This window comes from Cinclus cinclus, chromosome 2, assembly GCF_963662255.1.
Source record: "Cinclus cinclus chromosome 2, bCinCin1.1, whole genome shotgun sequence".
NCBI classification, from domain to species: domain Eukaryota; kingdom Metazoa; phylum Chordata; class Aves; order Passeriformes; family Cinclidae; genus Cinclus; species Cinclus cinclus.
In genome coordinates, this window is record NC_085047.1 from 29,916,018 (window position 1) to 29,930,132 (window position 14,115).

Below are 14,115 nucleotides of genomic sequence, written 5' to 3' on the forward strand. Positions count from 1 at the left end.
GGGTCTGGGGGCGCCTGGGAACAGGTCCTGCAGAACGCCACCATGGCAGGTTTGGAGCCTCCCTGCCTGAAACACGATTTAACCAAAGCAGGGAAAGGGAATAGCAAAGGGGCTGAAGGCAGAGCAGCCCGGGCAAGGGCCCTCAGGTCTATCTAGCTATTCCCATTTGCAAGGTATCTGGTGATGGAGTGTGTGGGATCTGTCAAGCACCCCAAAACGGGAGTGAGCCTGGGTGACAGACGTTTTACCAGCAGTTCCACGTCCCTGACAGTCTCTCCCAGGTGTGACTCAGGCAACCCCGTGCCAGGAAAGGGGTCCAAGGGAGCTGGGTCTCCCCTCATTATCTGATGGAAGCATCACTGGGGGGATCACGGTCAGATTCCTCACTCTCCTCATTCGGGGCTGACTCGCTGTTGGAGGTCGGGGTGAAGGCAGGAGACTTTCTGGAGAGAACAGTAAAGGACAGGAGTCTTAGCATTGCTCGGGGGAAGGGAAGGACCCAGTTTGGTGTGGGCAGGGGTCACCACAACATGCAGGAGAGAAGCTGAAATGCCCCTTTGGGCATGCGTGGGTCTGTAGGAATCCCTGGATGCTGGGAGGGTGCTCCAGAGGACACCAATCAAGATCATGAAGCAGAGCTGGAGGAGATGCTAGAGAAGCCTGCCCAGAGCAGGACCCCGACAAGGTATGCAAGGCTAAGGGTCTGTGAAAGTCAACCACAGCGGTCCCCAGCCTGGAGCTATCCTGGCTCCACAGGCCTTTGTGGGCTTAAACGATGTCCCCGCACAATGGCAGCACCTCTCTCCATCAGAGGGGGGGGTCTGGCTTCATGTGTCAAAAGTGACTCCTGTGTGTGTCCCACCTTCTGCAGAGGTGGTACCTTGACCTGTGTGGAGGCCAGCCAGTTGCCCAACAGCCCCTGGGAACTGCCCTCTCTCCATGTCACATGAGGGCTGGGTAGGAGTATTACCCAGTCCTTCAGCTCCCTCTCACCACCCTGGCTTCAGACCCAGAGCACGGGTGTCTTGGCTCTCCTGCTGAAGCTCACCTGTCCCCAGACTGGGTGATGAGCCGCCGGCAAGTCTCCATCTGCACATCCAAGCCCCGCTTCATGCTGCACATTTCCATGTATTCGTGGAGGTGCCGGTTCATGTCATTCTTGGCTGTGGCCAGTTCCAGCTGCTCAAGGGAAACGGTCCAGAGGTGATCCCAGGGCATGTGGTTCAGGGCCTTGCAGTGGGCAAGGCCAGACTGAGGGCTGTCACCCACACTACCAGTGAGCTGCTCCAGCATTGTGTCTCCCTCCCCCAGGACCCACTCTCCCATTTCACACCCTTCTGTGCCATGGCCTCCCCATTTCCTCCTTCTCCCACCTCTATTTGGTCGATGGTTTCCTGGTACTCCTTCTCACGGCTCTTGAACAGCGACTCTGTGTCCTTGATCACCTTTTCCAGGCTGTCATCCTGCTGCTGAGGAGAGCAGACAGCAGGTTTAGAGGCAGGGAAGCGTCCAACATGAGGAACCAAAGGCAAGAGAGAAACAAATCAGAGAAAGAACTGGCAGCACTGGGAAAAGAGGAAGTATATACAGTGTACTACAAATAAGACAGGAGTCAGTCCTGCCAACATGGATTTGAGAGACTCAGGATTTGCCACACTGGGCAGTGACCACATCAACCCAAACAAGCTCAGCACTGCACTGAAGATTTGGAGAGCACAGACTGTTCCTGAGCATGATATATACCCAGGGGACTGCCAAGGGCCAAAGATTTGGGGTGACAAAGGCTTTGGCCAGACACCAAGGCCTCTCTTTGGGCAGTTTTGCTGCACAGTGGGTAGGTGGGCTGGAGAACATGAGCAAGGATCACCAAAGACCAGTCCAGCCAGAGGAAGTCTTCTCTTCTGGATGGACTGTGGCTCTCCCCATGTGTGCACACCCTTCAGGCTACAGGTCCCTGGCCTGTCTCTAAAGGAGACCTCGACAGGGATGCTGTAATGTATTCATGCAGAAAAGGCAGGAAAGCATCTTGTACCGGCCCGCAAAGGGAAAGGGGCTGAAATCTGGTTCTCAGAGAAAGCATCTTCCCAGACTCAGGAAGGACCGAGTGTCCCAACCCAACAAGACGTCAGGGCCCTGACCCCACCGTTACCTCCCCCTGCACCTCTGCGGCTGCAATGGCATATCCGGAGAAGTCCTCCCAGAGGAGCAGCGTTTCTTCTGTCTCCTCCCATGTGAGGCTGTCACAGTCATCCTCAAAGTCATATTCCCTCCTGGGCACAAGGGAACAGCATGTCAGCACCCAGCAGGAGAGCTACAGCAGGCAGGGGGCTGTGCTGGTGCCAAAGCCTTGCACCCGCTCACAGGCAGGGTTGCAGCCCTCGAGGATCTGGCCAGGGTGAACTCAGGTATGCCTAAACCCAAGAGCTGATGGGAAAGGGGCTGGCTTTATGGTCAGGAGCCCCAGCAAGTTCAGGCACAGATTCCCAAAAGGCAGGAAGGAGGGCAAGTGGAGGGGACTTGGACCAGCTCCCACTCTTGGCACAGGTAGGGTCAGGTTTCCCAGGGAGTCAGTCCTACTGTGCCACAGAGCATGGGGTGAACATTCAGCAGCATCTCTCATCTTGACCTCACCTGGGAAGGGAAGCCAAAGACCACCCTCGCCCTCCCCATCCCAGGACCAACAGAGAGCCTGGCTCAACACCATGGGCAGAGGTGCACAGCAGCTGCACTCACAGCTGGTTCAGCATTCTCTGCATTTCCTCATTGATACTCATGGCTGTGGTCTCATCCTCCTCCTCCTCGTCAGGCTTCCGGGAGGCATCGCTCTCTGACAGCGAGGTGTCCTCGTCGCTGACCTGCTTGCGCTCCCGCTTCCGCCCCACCGAGGCTGGGACCTTAACGGGAGACAAGTGCAGAGACTACAGAAACGAGGCCGGGTCCGAGGTCAGGAGCAGGCAGGTGGGAGGAGATGGAGGGGAAAGGAATGGTGGAGGGACAGAAAGGCAGGGAAAGAGAGAACGACAGAAAGGAAGGAAGGAAGGAAGAAAAGAGAGAGAGAGAAAGAGAGAGAGAAAGATGGGCTCATTATGATCAGGTTAAAGATGGGTGCAATGGATAAAACGTGGTTTTAGCACTTTCTAAAATTAAAACTAAGCAACTAAAGATGGAATCTATGAATCTGATGAGAAAAAACAATGTGGTTTTACTGCTGAAAAACTCAAATCACCCACCACCCCAGTCCAAAGACAGGGAAACACAGTGACAAGAAACAGGAAAAAAGAGACAGTCTGAAAAAGGTGAAATATGTCAATATTTATAGTCCGACCTTTTTTAAAGAAAGTTTAAAATTTGTAAGATTTCTCAACTGAATGGAACTAACCAGTTGCTTCTGTAGGGACAAAGAGCGAGACAGAAAGGCAGCAACATCCATAAAGAGAAAAGAGACAGAGACAGAGACGAGAGACAGAGAGAAGATGACGGAGAGGGGAAGGGAAAGGAGAGAGATGGAGTTAGAGACAGACACTCAAGCAACTTGTCTCCCTCCTGCAGCTGTTCCCCTAGCACTGTGGGGTCCCCGGGCCAAACACAACAGGTCAGCAAGAGGTTGAGGGGACTCTTGATGTCCAAAGCAACATCTGAAGCTTTCCACCTCCACTCTGCGCCCTTTTGCCTGGTCCTCCCGAGAGCAGCAGAAAGCAAGGGACCACAAGGAGCAAGGGCAAGGGTGACCAAGCGTCTCCCCTAGCAGGGGGCTAGTGTTGTCTCCTCTACCTCCTTTGGGATCTCTCCTCCCCAGAGTTGGTGGCTGAATCTGGAGCAACAGTGGACGCTTCTCACCTGAAACATCTTGATCATGTCCTCACAGTTCCGCTGCTGTGCCACATCACACAGCTTGGCAGTAATGTCAATGCGACGGCAGATGTCCATGTCCACCTTCATGGCCTTCTCCTGGATCTTGGTGTCCAGCTCCGTGATGTTCTGAACCCACAGCACCACAGGAAGGGGACAAAGGAGGAATATTAGGCAAGACAGATGGCAATCGGTGTTCCCACTTCCCTGCTTTGCCCACTGTGCCCAGGATCAACCCTGCCAATGCTAGATGGGCCCCACCAAGGAACTGCTTTTCAACATAGCCACACCACTTGGGTAGAGCACTGCTGTGGAGTTAGGAGTGATTAGGGACTTACATTGCTCATCAGTCCCTTGAAGACAACAAGCTCTGCCTTGAGCTGCTCCACCTTCATGGCCAGCTCCTCCTGGCAAGCTTCAGCCTCCTGGGCTTCCTGCACCAGGGAGAGAGAGATATGCAAATCAGCGCCAGTGTGAGGTAGCTGGGGTGCAGGGGAAGGGGGAACTGCAATGCTCACCTCCTGCAGCTCAGCCACCCGGTCCTGAAGCTGGACACGCACCGTGTACTCCTCTTCCCATCTAGGGAGACAAACGCTGGTCAGATCCCATTGGCCTCGCCTCGCTGGCCGCCAAAGGGAGAGGATGGAGCAGCAGCTGCTCGCCCCAAAGCTATCTGAGAGGAGGGGATGACAGCACTGGGGCGGGAAGGAGAACGTGCCCAGGAATGCATGGCCTCTTGTTTTCAGGCAATGGCAGCTGCCAAGCCCATCGGCCCCCCCGGCCACAAACCCTGCCCCACCACGGCTGCCTGCCCTGCAATGGGGGGAGCTGGGGACACTGAGCACAGGCTCTGCATGGCAGCTGGGCTGCACGCCCTGCCACACTGGGGCTGGCCCATGGCCTGTCACAGCCCAGCAGCCTCTCCATTTGCCCCTGAGCCCCACAGCCCTGGGTCACAGCAGCTCCAACATTCAACAACAGGTCTGCAGACGTATTGCATAGTTGCCCCCATCTGCATAATTTCCGTGACCACGTTTGTGCGTCTGCAGTGTTGCAGTTCAGGCTGTCCAGAAGCACAAACCCTGATCTTGACACCAAACCACCTCACAGTGTGAGTGACCACGATGAGCATGGAGGGCTGCTCTTCTGCCTGTCCCAATGCAGAGGGTTGCCCTTGGCAGGGGCACAAGACTCCTTGGCTCTACTGCTGCATTACAGGTTGGATTAAAGAACACCGTTTCATCCCGCAAGGAAGCAGGATGGATTGTGCTACTTTATGCCAAGCTGTCCGATGGGTATTGGGCTCTGCAGCTTTGCAAAAAAGCAGAGCTGCAAGATGCCCAGCCTTGCTGGGCAAAGACACATCCCCTAGCAATTATTATATTATATTTCACTGCATGAGATCAACCTCTTGGGTCATGCTGCAGTGCTGGCCCAGCCCACGGTCTGTTGGGAGGCCATCAAGCCATACTGCTCTTGGCTAAATGACGATCCCATAGAGCAGGAGGGTTGGCATGTGCTGCGGTGCGGCATGGGGCAGGGCTGCTGCATCCTTACCCAGCTCCTGGCTCTTCTGGGAGAGCCCGATTTTTCTGAGAAAGCAAGATCACTCTGGGATAGCAACCAGAGCTGGGCCCTTCCTGGTGCTGTGAGGTTTGGTTTCTATTTAACGCCTGCAAGCACCAATACAGACACTGCAATTCTGCACAAGGATGTGAAAAATCTCTCCTCTCACTTACCCTCACCAAGTTTGAACAATAAATCCTAAGGACTAGGAGGCCAGAAAAGCATATGAAAAGCCCTCACATTTGTTATCTCGGAGTATCTGGACAATCTGATGACATGGGAGAGCCCTGGCTTGTGAATTTCTAAGCTTTTAAAGCTAGCAATGCTGCTCCTTACTCAAACAAGGACAAAAGTGTGCAATCCTCATGTTGGTGTTTGATCCATACCACAGGTCCAGAAGGGGAATCAAAGAGTGTTCTCATCCCTTTGGGGAAAGAGAGATGAAGGGAAAAGAAAGGAGAAAGTTAAAAGGTAGAACTGCCCTTATATGGGAACTGCCTCAAACAAAGCCTCCCTCCCCAGGGACAAAAATGCCATCCACCATAAGAAAAAAATTTCAGTATCTTTCTCGGTGTGGCACTGCCTCTTTTTTGGTCCCCGCCTCCCTCTGGGTCTCTATATAGGCCAGACTGACTGGGGACGTAAAGCATAGCTGCAAATCCTGGTAGGAGTTCATTTCACACCAATGCTATAGAAGATGAGTGCAGGTCACATACCAGCTTAAAAGGCAGGAGAAAACAGCTATTCACCCCACTATGGACAAATCCACGCACCCATCCATTGCAAACCTCTCTTCTGCTCATCTCCTGCCTGGCTCCTTCTCCCCTGCTCCCTCCTGCAATGCACCACTCCTAATAATAACCTGCCTGCAGCACTGCGCCCGCAGCCCTGTGAGGCTGCTGCCAGGTCACTGCCAGCTGAAAGCAAGGCTGCCCCACACAGCCCCACAGCCACCAAGGTGCGTGCCAAGGGGAGAGGGGAGGTCCTTCCTGCACTGTTGCAAAGCAACAACCTGCCCAAAGGCAGACAGCCAGGGCAGGAGGGTCCCAGCTGCACGCAGACCTGACCATCTCCTTGCCAGTTACAGGACAGCTCTCCCAAAGCCAGGGATGCAAAAAGATGCAGTGCTGTCCCCTGCCAGGTGTGTCCCTTCAACAAGTTCACCTAGAAAAATCAACAATTCCCCTTTTTTAAAAATCCTGCTCACTGCAACAGGCACTGGGGTGCTTTATCCCATCCTGCAGGTTCAGTGCATGTCGGGGCTTTGGGCTGCTCAGGACCCGAAGCTCCACTTATCCTCCCTCTTGCCACATCTTAACTATGTTTGAGCTCACCTTAATGGGGATGGCCCTGCAGCCTGGCACAGCTCCTCAGAGGGCAATTAAAACTACAAAAGACCTTACTGAAGCATTTTAATAAACAAGGGGGCTAAGAAGAATGAGGGAGAGACTTTGTACCAGACCTTTTGCCTGCAGCGACAAGAGGCAAAGGTTTTAAACTGAAAGAAGGTAGGTTTACATTGGACATAAGGAACAATTTTTTATGATGTTGGTGAGACACTGGAGCAGGTTGCCCAGAGAAGCTGTGCATGGCCTATCATTGGAAATGTTCAAGGCCAGCACTTTGAGCAACCTGATGCAGTGAAACCTCACAGCAGGAAGACTGGACTTGGTAACCCCTAAAGGTCTTCTCCAACCCAAACCATTCTGTGTCTCTAACACACCGTGTCGTAGTGCTACTCACTCCACACCTCCAGCATGTCCTTCCAACATCCAAGGGAAGAACTACTTGTGAATACAAGTGTAGCAGGCAGCACAAACCTGATGAGACTCCCAGATCCCCAGCACTTAGCAGGTCTGTATGATACTCACAGGCACCCTTTGCCCCTATCCAGGTCACCTAATTTCAGCCTGCTCCTCCCAAGCGCAGCTCCTGTGAGCCTCTCTCCTGCTGCTGCACCTATTCTCATCTCTCCCTATAGCCCCCACAACTCTCCTGGATCCCTGACTTGAATTTCAGACCCTGTGTATCCAGAAAGAAGCTCCTTCTGCACTGCTCCAAGTGCTGTGGGGCGCACGGCAGCAATGCAGTCCTGAAAAAAGCACAAGCTCCAGCACCAAAGCCATGGGTAAGAGAACTGGGAAGTCCTGTGTTAATATGGCCTCTTCCATCTGTCTGCAGGCAGGTGGCAAAGGTATGACACCAGCTGCACCGTCCCCGTAGCAGATCACAGCCCACCATGGCAGAGAACTCTCAGCTCCCAAGGGATGTTGGTGTCAGCCCCCAGCATGGAGAAGGGTGTGGAAATGGGATCCTTCTGTTTCATTCCCCAGTTTGAGACCTGGCTGTACCCACCAGAAAGTTCCCAGTGCTGGATAGGGCCTGGGGGCGGGGTCTGCTTTCCCCCAGCTCCTGGTAACACACTCCAAAAATAGATCCCACCAATAACACTGGCTCACAGCAGCTTGTGGTTCCCCTCCATCTCACCCTCAGGAGTCCCTCTGTCACCCCCTCTGCAGCCTTTCCTGAAGCCCAACCCTGAAAATCTCTCCATTCTCACAAAGTTTCAGCAGCACCAATGAACCCAACTCCGTCCTCTCTGGCTGACCCACTTTGAGGCTCGAGCTCTCCTGGCCAAAAAAAACTCAAAAACTGTTGCAGCTTCCCACTCTCTGATCTGAAAATGCAATGCAAGGAGTGCTGCTCCCCTCTGAAGAAGAGGAGCCTGACCACTGGTTTAGTAATAAAAGACCTTAGGTACATGCAGCAGTTGGTGGGAAAGAAAAGATGCCAGCTCCTCCTTTCCATGTGCCTTGCTCAGTGACTTCGGAGCATCTGACAGACAAGTTAGCTCAGCCTAAGCCTTATAAAGCCAAAAGCATAAGGTGTTATCTTGGACCCCAGCCTTGATCTTGGCACTGGAGCCCATGGCCATGAAGAACCGGCCAGCGGCACAGCTCCCGTGGGGAGTTGGGTGTGGAATCACAAACTTTCTAACTGCTTCTAAAGCATTGTGACTTCTGAAAAAAACCCAAACCAGACTGAGTGGTATCAGTCCCCAGTGACGCTCTTGCCCAGCCGCGCACTCCGACCCCGCAACGCCAGCCCCGCCTGATCTCATCCTACGTGCGGATCCGGGAGCAGCCTCGGGAACTGGCCTGGCATGAAAGCACTGCCGGCAAGAGGTGAGGGCAGCAGTCACCCTGCACGGGAAAGAAGAACTGGCCGAGAGATTAGCTTTGCATTCTGCTTCTCCCTTCTCCAAGGCACATGCCAAGCCGCCGCTATTTTGGGTCGGGAGGAAAGCCCCCGAGGAGTGGGGCGTCCTGCCTCGGCTCTCTGCTGCTGAGGGACCAGCTGGAGAGCACTGGCGAGGGACAGGGCCTAGGAGAGGCCAGCCACCCCGCTGAGGGGGCTTCTCGACACCTTCCGACACATCCAGAGAACTCTTCCCACCAACCTTCTCCAATGCAAACCCACTCACTGCTGCACGTCCACCTTCCTCACCTACTTTCAGGCTGTTCCTCCTTCCTGAGCATTTCCAGATCCCCTTGACTTTTAAAACACGGCTCCTGGAGCCGTTCCTGGAGTTATTCCTTCCCTGCTTGGAAAAGCATTTCTAGTCCCTCATGCCAGGCTGGTAAGATGGAAAAAGGCTCAACGAACATCCCGAAAGGGTTCGCACGCCAGGCGGCAAGGGAGGAGACCCAGGCACAAACAAATGCTTCCATTGCACCCTGCAGCCCGTGCTCCCGAGAAGTCTGGCCAGGACCTTCCCTCCCTGCTTCTCCCGCACGGCGCCCACCGAGCAGAGCCCTGCAGCCTCCCCGGCGATAGCTCCGATCCCCCGGGGAATGCCGCGGGTGTCCCTGGCTCCCGCCGCCCCTGCTCACCTGCGCTTGTATTCGTCGCGCTCCCTCTTCACCTTGGCCAGCACGTTGTAGAGGGCTCGGATCTCGGGGGTGATGGTGTCGATCTGCACACCCACCCCGTCGGGGTGGACCCAGGAGACGCCCGGTCCCTGCACCAGGGTGGTCTCGGGCCCCGGGCCGAGCCGCCGGGCTTGCGAGAAGCTCCAGATGGTACCGGGCATGAAGCGGGAGCCGGCGGAGAAGGCGGAGGGCTGGCCGGGACCACCGGGGCGGGAGCCGGGGGACCCCAGGGTCCGGGCCGACCCCAGCCCCAGCCCCGGCCCCAGCCCCAGCCCCAGGGTGCGGATGGGACCCACGAAGCCGGTCTGCACCGCCTGGTCCCGGCGCGGGGGTCCGCGGCCCCGGCCGCCCGCCCCCTCCTCCAGCGCCTGCTGCAGCTGCTTCTCCAGCTGCCGGTTGCGCCGCTCGAGCTCGTGGACCTTGGCCAGGAAGCAGCGGAACCGCAGGTTCAGCGTCTTGAGGACGCTGATGTTGGAGCCCAGGTCGTTGCGGAGGGCCATGGCGGCGGGCGGCGCGGGGAAGGGGCCGGCGGGCGGCTCCCCGGCCAGGGGCTCGGCGGCGGGCGGCGGCGGCAGCTCGGGGCCCGCCAGCCCCTGCTGCTCCTGCGGCAGGAGGAAGAGGTTGGGGCCGAAGAGCGGGTTCATGGCGGCGGCGGGACGGGGCGGGGAGCGCCGGGCGGGGGGGATGCGCCGGGCCGGCCCCGGCGGCGGGGGCGCGGCTTCCGCTGCGGCGGGGATGCGGCGGCGGCGGCGGGCTCCGAGAGCCGGCCCCCGCCAGCCCCGGGCGGAGCGAGCAGAAGAGGGGACAGGGCAGAGCCTCCCTTCCCTCTGCCGGCCCCCGTCTCTACCCCCGCCGAGGGGGTGGCTCGGCCTCCCCGGAGGGGTTCGGGGCGGCCCGGGACAAAGAGACGCGGCCCGGTCCGGCAGGATTCCCCGGAGGGAAGTCTCTGTCCGGCACCGCTAGCTGAAGCCCCGCCTGGTACCGATTACCGTAACTAACCCAGCCGCAACACAGTGTGCCTTCTTTTGAATACTGTTTGTTTTTTGTTTTGTTTTGGTTTTTTTTTTGCATAGAATTTAGCGCTTTCCCAGAGCTGCCCCCCTTAAAGAGGGCATAACTCTGCACCCCAAACCCTGTCCTTATCCTCTCTCGAGCCCCCCAAGGCAGCCCTGCCCCTGCTGTGCCAGCAGCCCGCCCACGGGGAGCTGCCGCTGGACAAAGGCGAGCCAGTGAGCAGAGGAGGCTGAGTGCAGGCAGCCTCTCAGATACCATGCTTGGCTTGCAACTGGCTTCCTCCTTCCTCGTTCACAAAGCAGCCTCGGGTCTTGTTTCATGTCCTTTATTTTAGCCTGCTTTAGGTCACTCCCTCCTACCCCCTGACCCCGACCCCAGGTGAAGTTTGCAAAGAGCACTGGCGTCGCCCCTCGCTCCATTATCCACTGGGAGGGAACTGCGCAAAAATCGATCACTACATAAACATTTTATGGATGTGGACACCTGTGTTCCCTTGCTGTCTGTGTGCTCCTGGCCTGTTCCCTCAGGACTTCCACTGAGGAGCTGAGCCGACTGTGGTACTTGCGCAGAGCAGCCTCTGATGTCTCAGCTGAGCCATCAGCGAGGGGTGAGCGAGCAGAGGGTTTGAGTTTAAAGAGATGCCCAGCACCACACTACACTGCGCTCTGTGGAAGGAGCTGGGCGTGCTCCAGTGGGGCAGTGTGGTACAGCCCTTCCCTTGGGATCAAAGATACAGCTCAAAACACATAGCCAGGAACCTCCCAGGTCCGCTGAGGATGGCCAGCTTCGCGAGTCTTGACTGAGAGTCTGCCTATTGCATGTTCCCTGCTGCTTCTCCTCCAAGACTACAGGTCTCCTCCATCCCTCCATTACCGTTCTGCCATCCTGGCCTGGGAGGAGGTCAAGTCAAATTTATTCCCCTCTCCTGCCTTGCTGTGTCCAGAATCAGTTATATCCTGTGGCCTGCCTATCTCCCCTGTCCTGCCCACGACTCAAGGCTTCCCAACTGCATTTATCATACTTCCTCTCCCACCAGTAACTATCTGCATTCTCCCTGGCACACCCATGACCACTGGAATCAAATGGATTACAGTCCATTTAAGATGGGCTTAAGTTGGGAAAGAAGTGAACTTTCCTCTTCTGTCTCCTCCTTTTTAACACTTTTCCTCTTTTCATGCAGATATTCCTTTGCTCTGCTTCTGACTAGAGAGAGGCTGAGCGGTGGCAAGCAATGCTTTTGTCCAGGGAGAGGAGGGCAGGAAGGCTTTCCTCATAGACAGGCAGAAGAGATCTCCATCTTCCAAAAGCTAGCACTGCAACAGCAGCTGGCAGGAAGCAATGTGCCTGGCAACAATCCTGCCAAATAAACAGCCAGGGAAAAGAGAAGGACAGATGGACAAGAGGGATCCCAGTCAAGAAGCTTGTTTTGAAGCAGCAGTGACAGCACCAGCTCGGAAACCTCCCAGCATGTGACCTTTAGCCACTGCTGACTCCCTCCTTCCTGCTGCCACAGCCTGCCTGCGTGCCTGGCAGCCCGTGCTTTCTGTCAGCATCCTCCCCCTCACCTACTCCTGGTTTTACCCCTCCACACCTTTACCTCTGGGCGAGCAAGGTAGACTGGTCAGCAGATCTGCTGCTGCGTGCAGCTAGTGAGGAGCATGGGCAAGAGCAATGCCACAAACTGCAGCAAGTGCTTTCCCAAGCTCTGCTTGGCCTGCCTCTGTCCAGCTGGGGAAGCCCAGTATGTGGAGCTGATTAATGAAATGCCAGTGGAGGAAGGCATTGTCATCCATCAATAAAAGCTTTTTTTTTACCAGGAGGCCAGCACAGCACTGGAGCAGGTGGTGGGATCTCCACCCGTGGTGATTCTCGGGGCTCAGCTATGGAAATCCAGTGATGTGCTCTAGTGCTGGAACAGCCCTGCTTACAGCAGGGACTGAGCTACAGACCTCCAGCACCTCTTCCCACCAACACTCAGGCTGTCTCCTGGACAGGAGGCAGTGTGGAGCCTCCTTTTTTCTCTATCTTCCCTTGTTTAGGATACTTGCTGGGGTAAAGGATTCCTACTGATAGAGAAGATGACTGGGGCAAAGGGCCAACTTATTCTCATTATTCCCACAGAAACCCAGAAACTAGAGACAATCCTGCTACCCAGGGGACCACAGCACTCCTCCTCTGGGCCTCAATCTCAGTGCAGCACAACAGCTCCTTCTCCTCATCTTCCCCTCTTGGTTCACCTAACACCTGGCACTTCTCCAACTGCTCCTGCCCCCAGTTTATTAGCTCAGGGTCACTGCTGGACCACAGCTGCTGACATGCAGAGCTGCTTATTATACCTCTTAAAATCATACCTGTAGCCAACATGAAAAAGACACTTCTTTGCAAACATGGTGCCATTTATCTTATTTCCACAGATTTTAAGGCCAAGAAAGATGCACTGCATTTTCTGACCCTGTGCAAAACTGACAGGGCAAATTCCTTTAGTTCAGATCAAGTACTTGAGTGGGAGTCTGTAGCACAGTAAAAAGAGATTAAGCCTCTACCACTACCCTCCATGGGCAAATCAAGGTAGGTTCCCCAGGTGTGAACCCCCTGTTAAAATCACCTGTCTCCTTTGCATTTGCCCAGCTGTAACATCCATTACCAGGCTGAGATGCTCCTTCTCTCCTAGATCTCAGAAGCTCTCGGTAGCTAACACATCCTCCTTGCAAAGGAATTTCATAGGTGAAACCTGTCCAGATCAGCTCCACAACTTTCACAGAGCCTCTTTTTGTAAGGCACAGGTCTCCTCAGTGTGCCTATATCCCATTTCCCTGCTCCCCTTCCCCTCCGAGTACCTTCTCCCTTGCACAACACTGCTGAAATATTTCTGGGCAAACTCTCCAGGTCTTCCAACTTCCAAGATTCTTCACTAAAACTGACCCATAAGATTGCTCCTATCCTCCCTCCAGAGAGAGGTGCTGCAATGAACACACAACTTTTGGGCCTAGCAAAGTCATCAGCCCACTCAGCTGCCTGGATTTGAGTGCAAATGTGGAGAAATTGGTGCAGAGGAGCAGCTGCCACCAGCGGCTGGGTGATTGCCACACTTAACAACGTCCAGAAATGTTCCTGTTTAACAGCAAAGGAAGGGATGGATTTTCTTTTAAAAATACAGACACCAGTCCAGGAGGGAGTTTTGGAGCCAAGTCTTCACGAGAAGGCAGCTCTAGGCAGTACTAGAGCCTGGGACCTAACTGACTTTACCTTCTCAGCAGTTCCCCACTGCTTCCATCAAGCAGGTGGAACTTGCAGACATCCTCCTCCTGAGCTCCCCTGGGGGAGCAGGACCCACTGATGGCACTTGGGCCATTTGTGGATTCAGCCCCTACAAACGTGTCTGTATCTCTGGGTGTTATGTGCAATGATAGTATGTGCACAAAGATCCAAATATCATACCCAAGTCCATGAGATATGCAGTGCAGGATTTCAGCCCCTTCCTCAGGAATACAGCCAGACATGAGGCAATGCAACCAGAGGCAGCACACCCGGCCCAGAACAGACATTACAGCACATGAGATCACTGGAGTCAGTGACAGACCCCCATCGCTACTGGAGCCTCTGCTCTTTCCATTATGCACTCTTGTCCCCAGAAGTCTCCGTTTTCCTTCCTGCACCACCCCAAGGGTGCAGCAGTGCAGGGCCTGCCTCTCCCTCCCGGTGTAGAGGGGAGCTGCCATCTGGCTGTCTTCACTGTGCCCTGGTAAGGCTTCTC

At 55.2% G+C, this 14,115-nt stretch overlaps 1 protein-coding gene across 5 annotated transcripts; it reads right to left on the reverse strand.

Moving 5' to 3' along the window:
- Positions 1–340: 340 nt before the first annotated feature.
- IFFO1 (intermediate filament family orphan 1) lies at positions 341–9,991 on the reverse strand. 5 transcript variants are annotated; one of them, XM_062513345.1, is made up of 10 exons: positions 9,309–9,991; positions 4,368–4,428; positions 4,188–4,283; positions 3,838–3,978; positions 3,380–3,385; positions 2,734–2,894; positions 2,150–2,270; positions 1,374–1,466; positions 1,049–1,179; positions 341–443 (listed from the first exon to the last, which is right to left on the reverse strand). In XM_062513345.1, exons 1-10 carry the CDS (start codon positions 9,989–9,991, stop codon positions 341–343), a joined length of 1,596 nt encoding a protein of 531 aa, XP_062369329.1. The 5 variants fall into 5 exon arrangements, with proteins under 5 accessions (XP_062369329.1, XP_062369324.1, XP_062369315.1 ...); XM_062513340.1 differs by lacking the exon at positions 3,380–3,385; XM_062513331.1 differs by lacking the exon at positions 3,380–3,385 and having other exon boundaries at positions 3,829–3,978.
- Between the last annotated feature and the right edge of the window lie 4,124 nt (positions 9,992–14,115).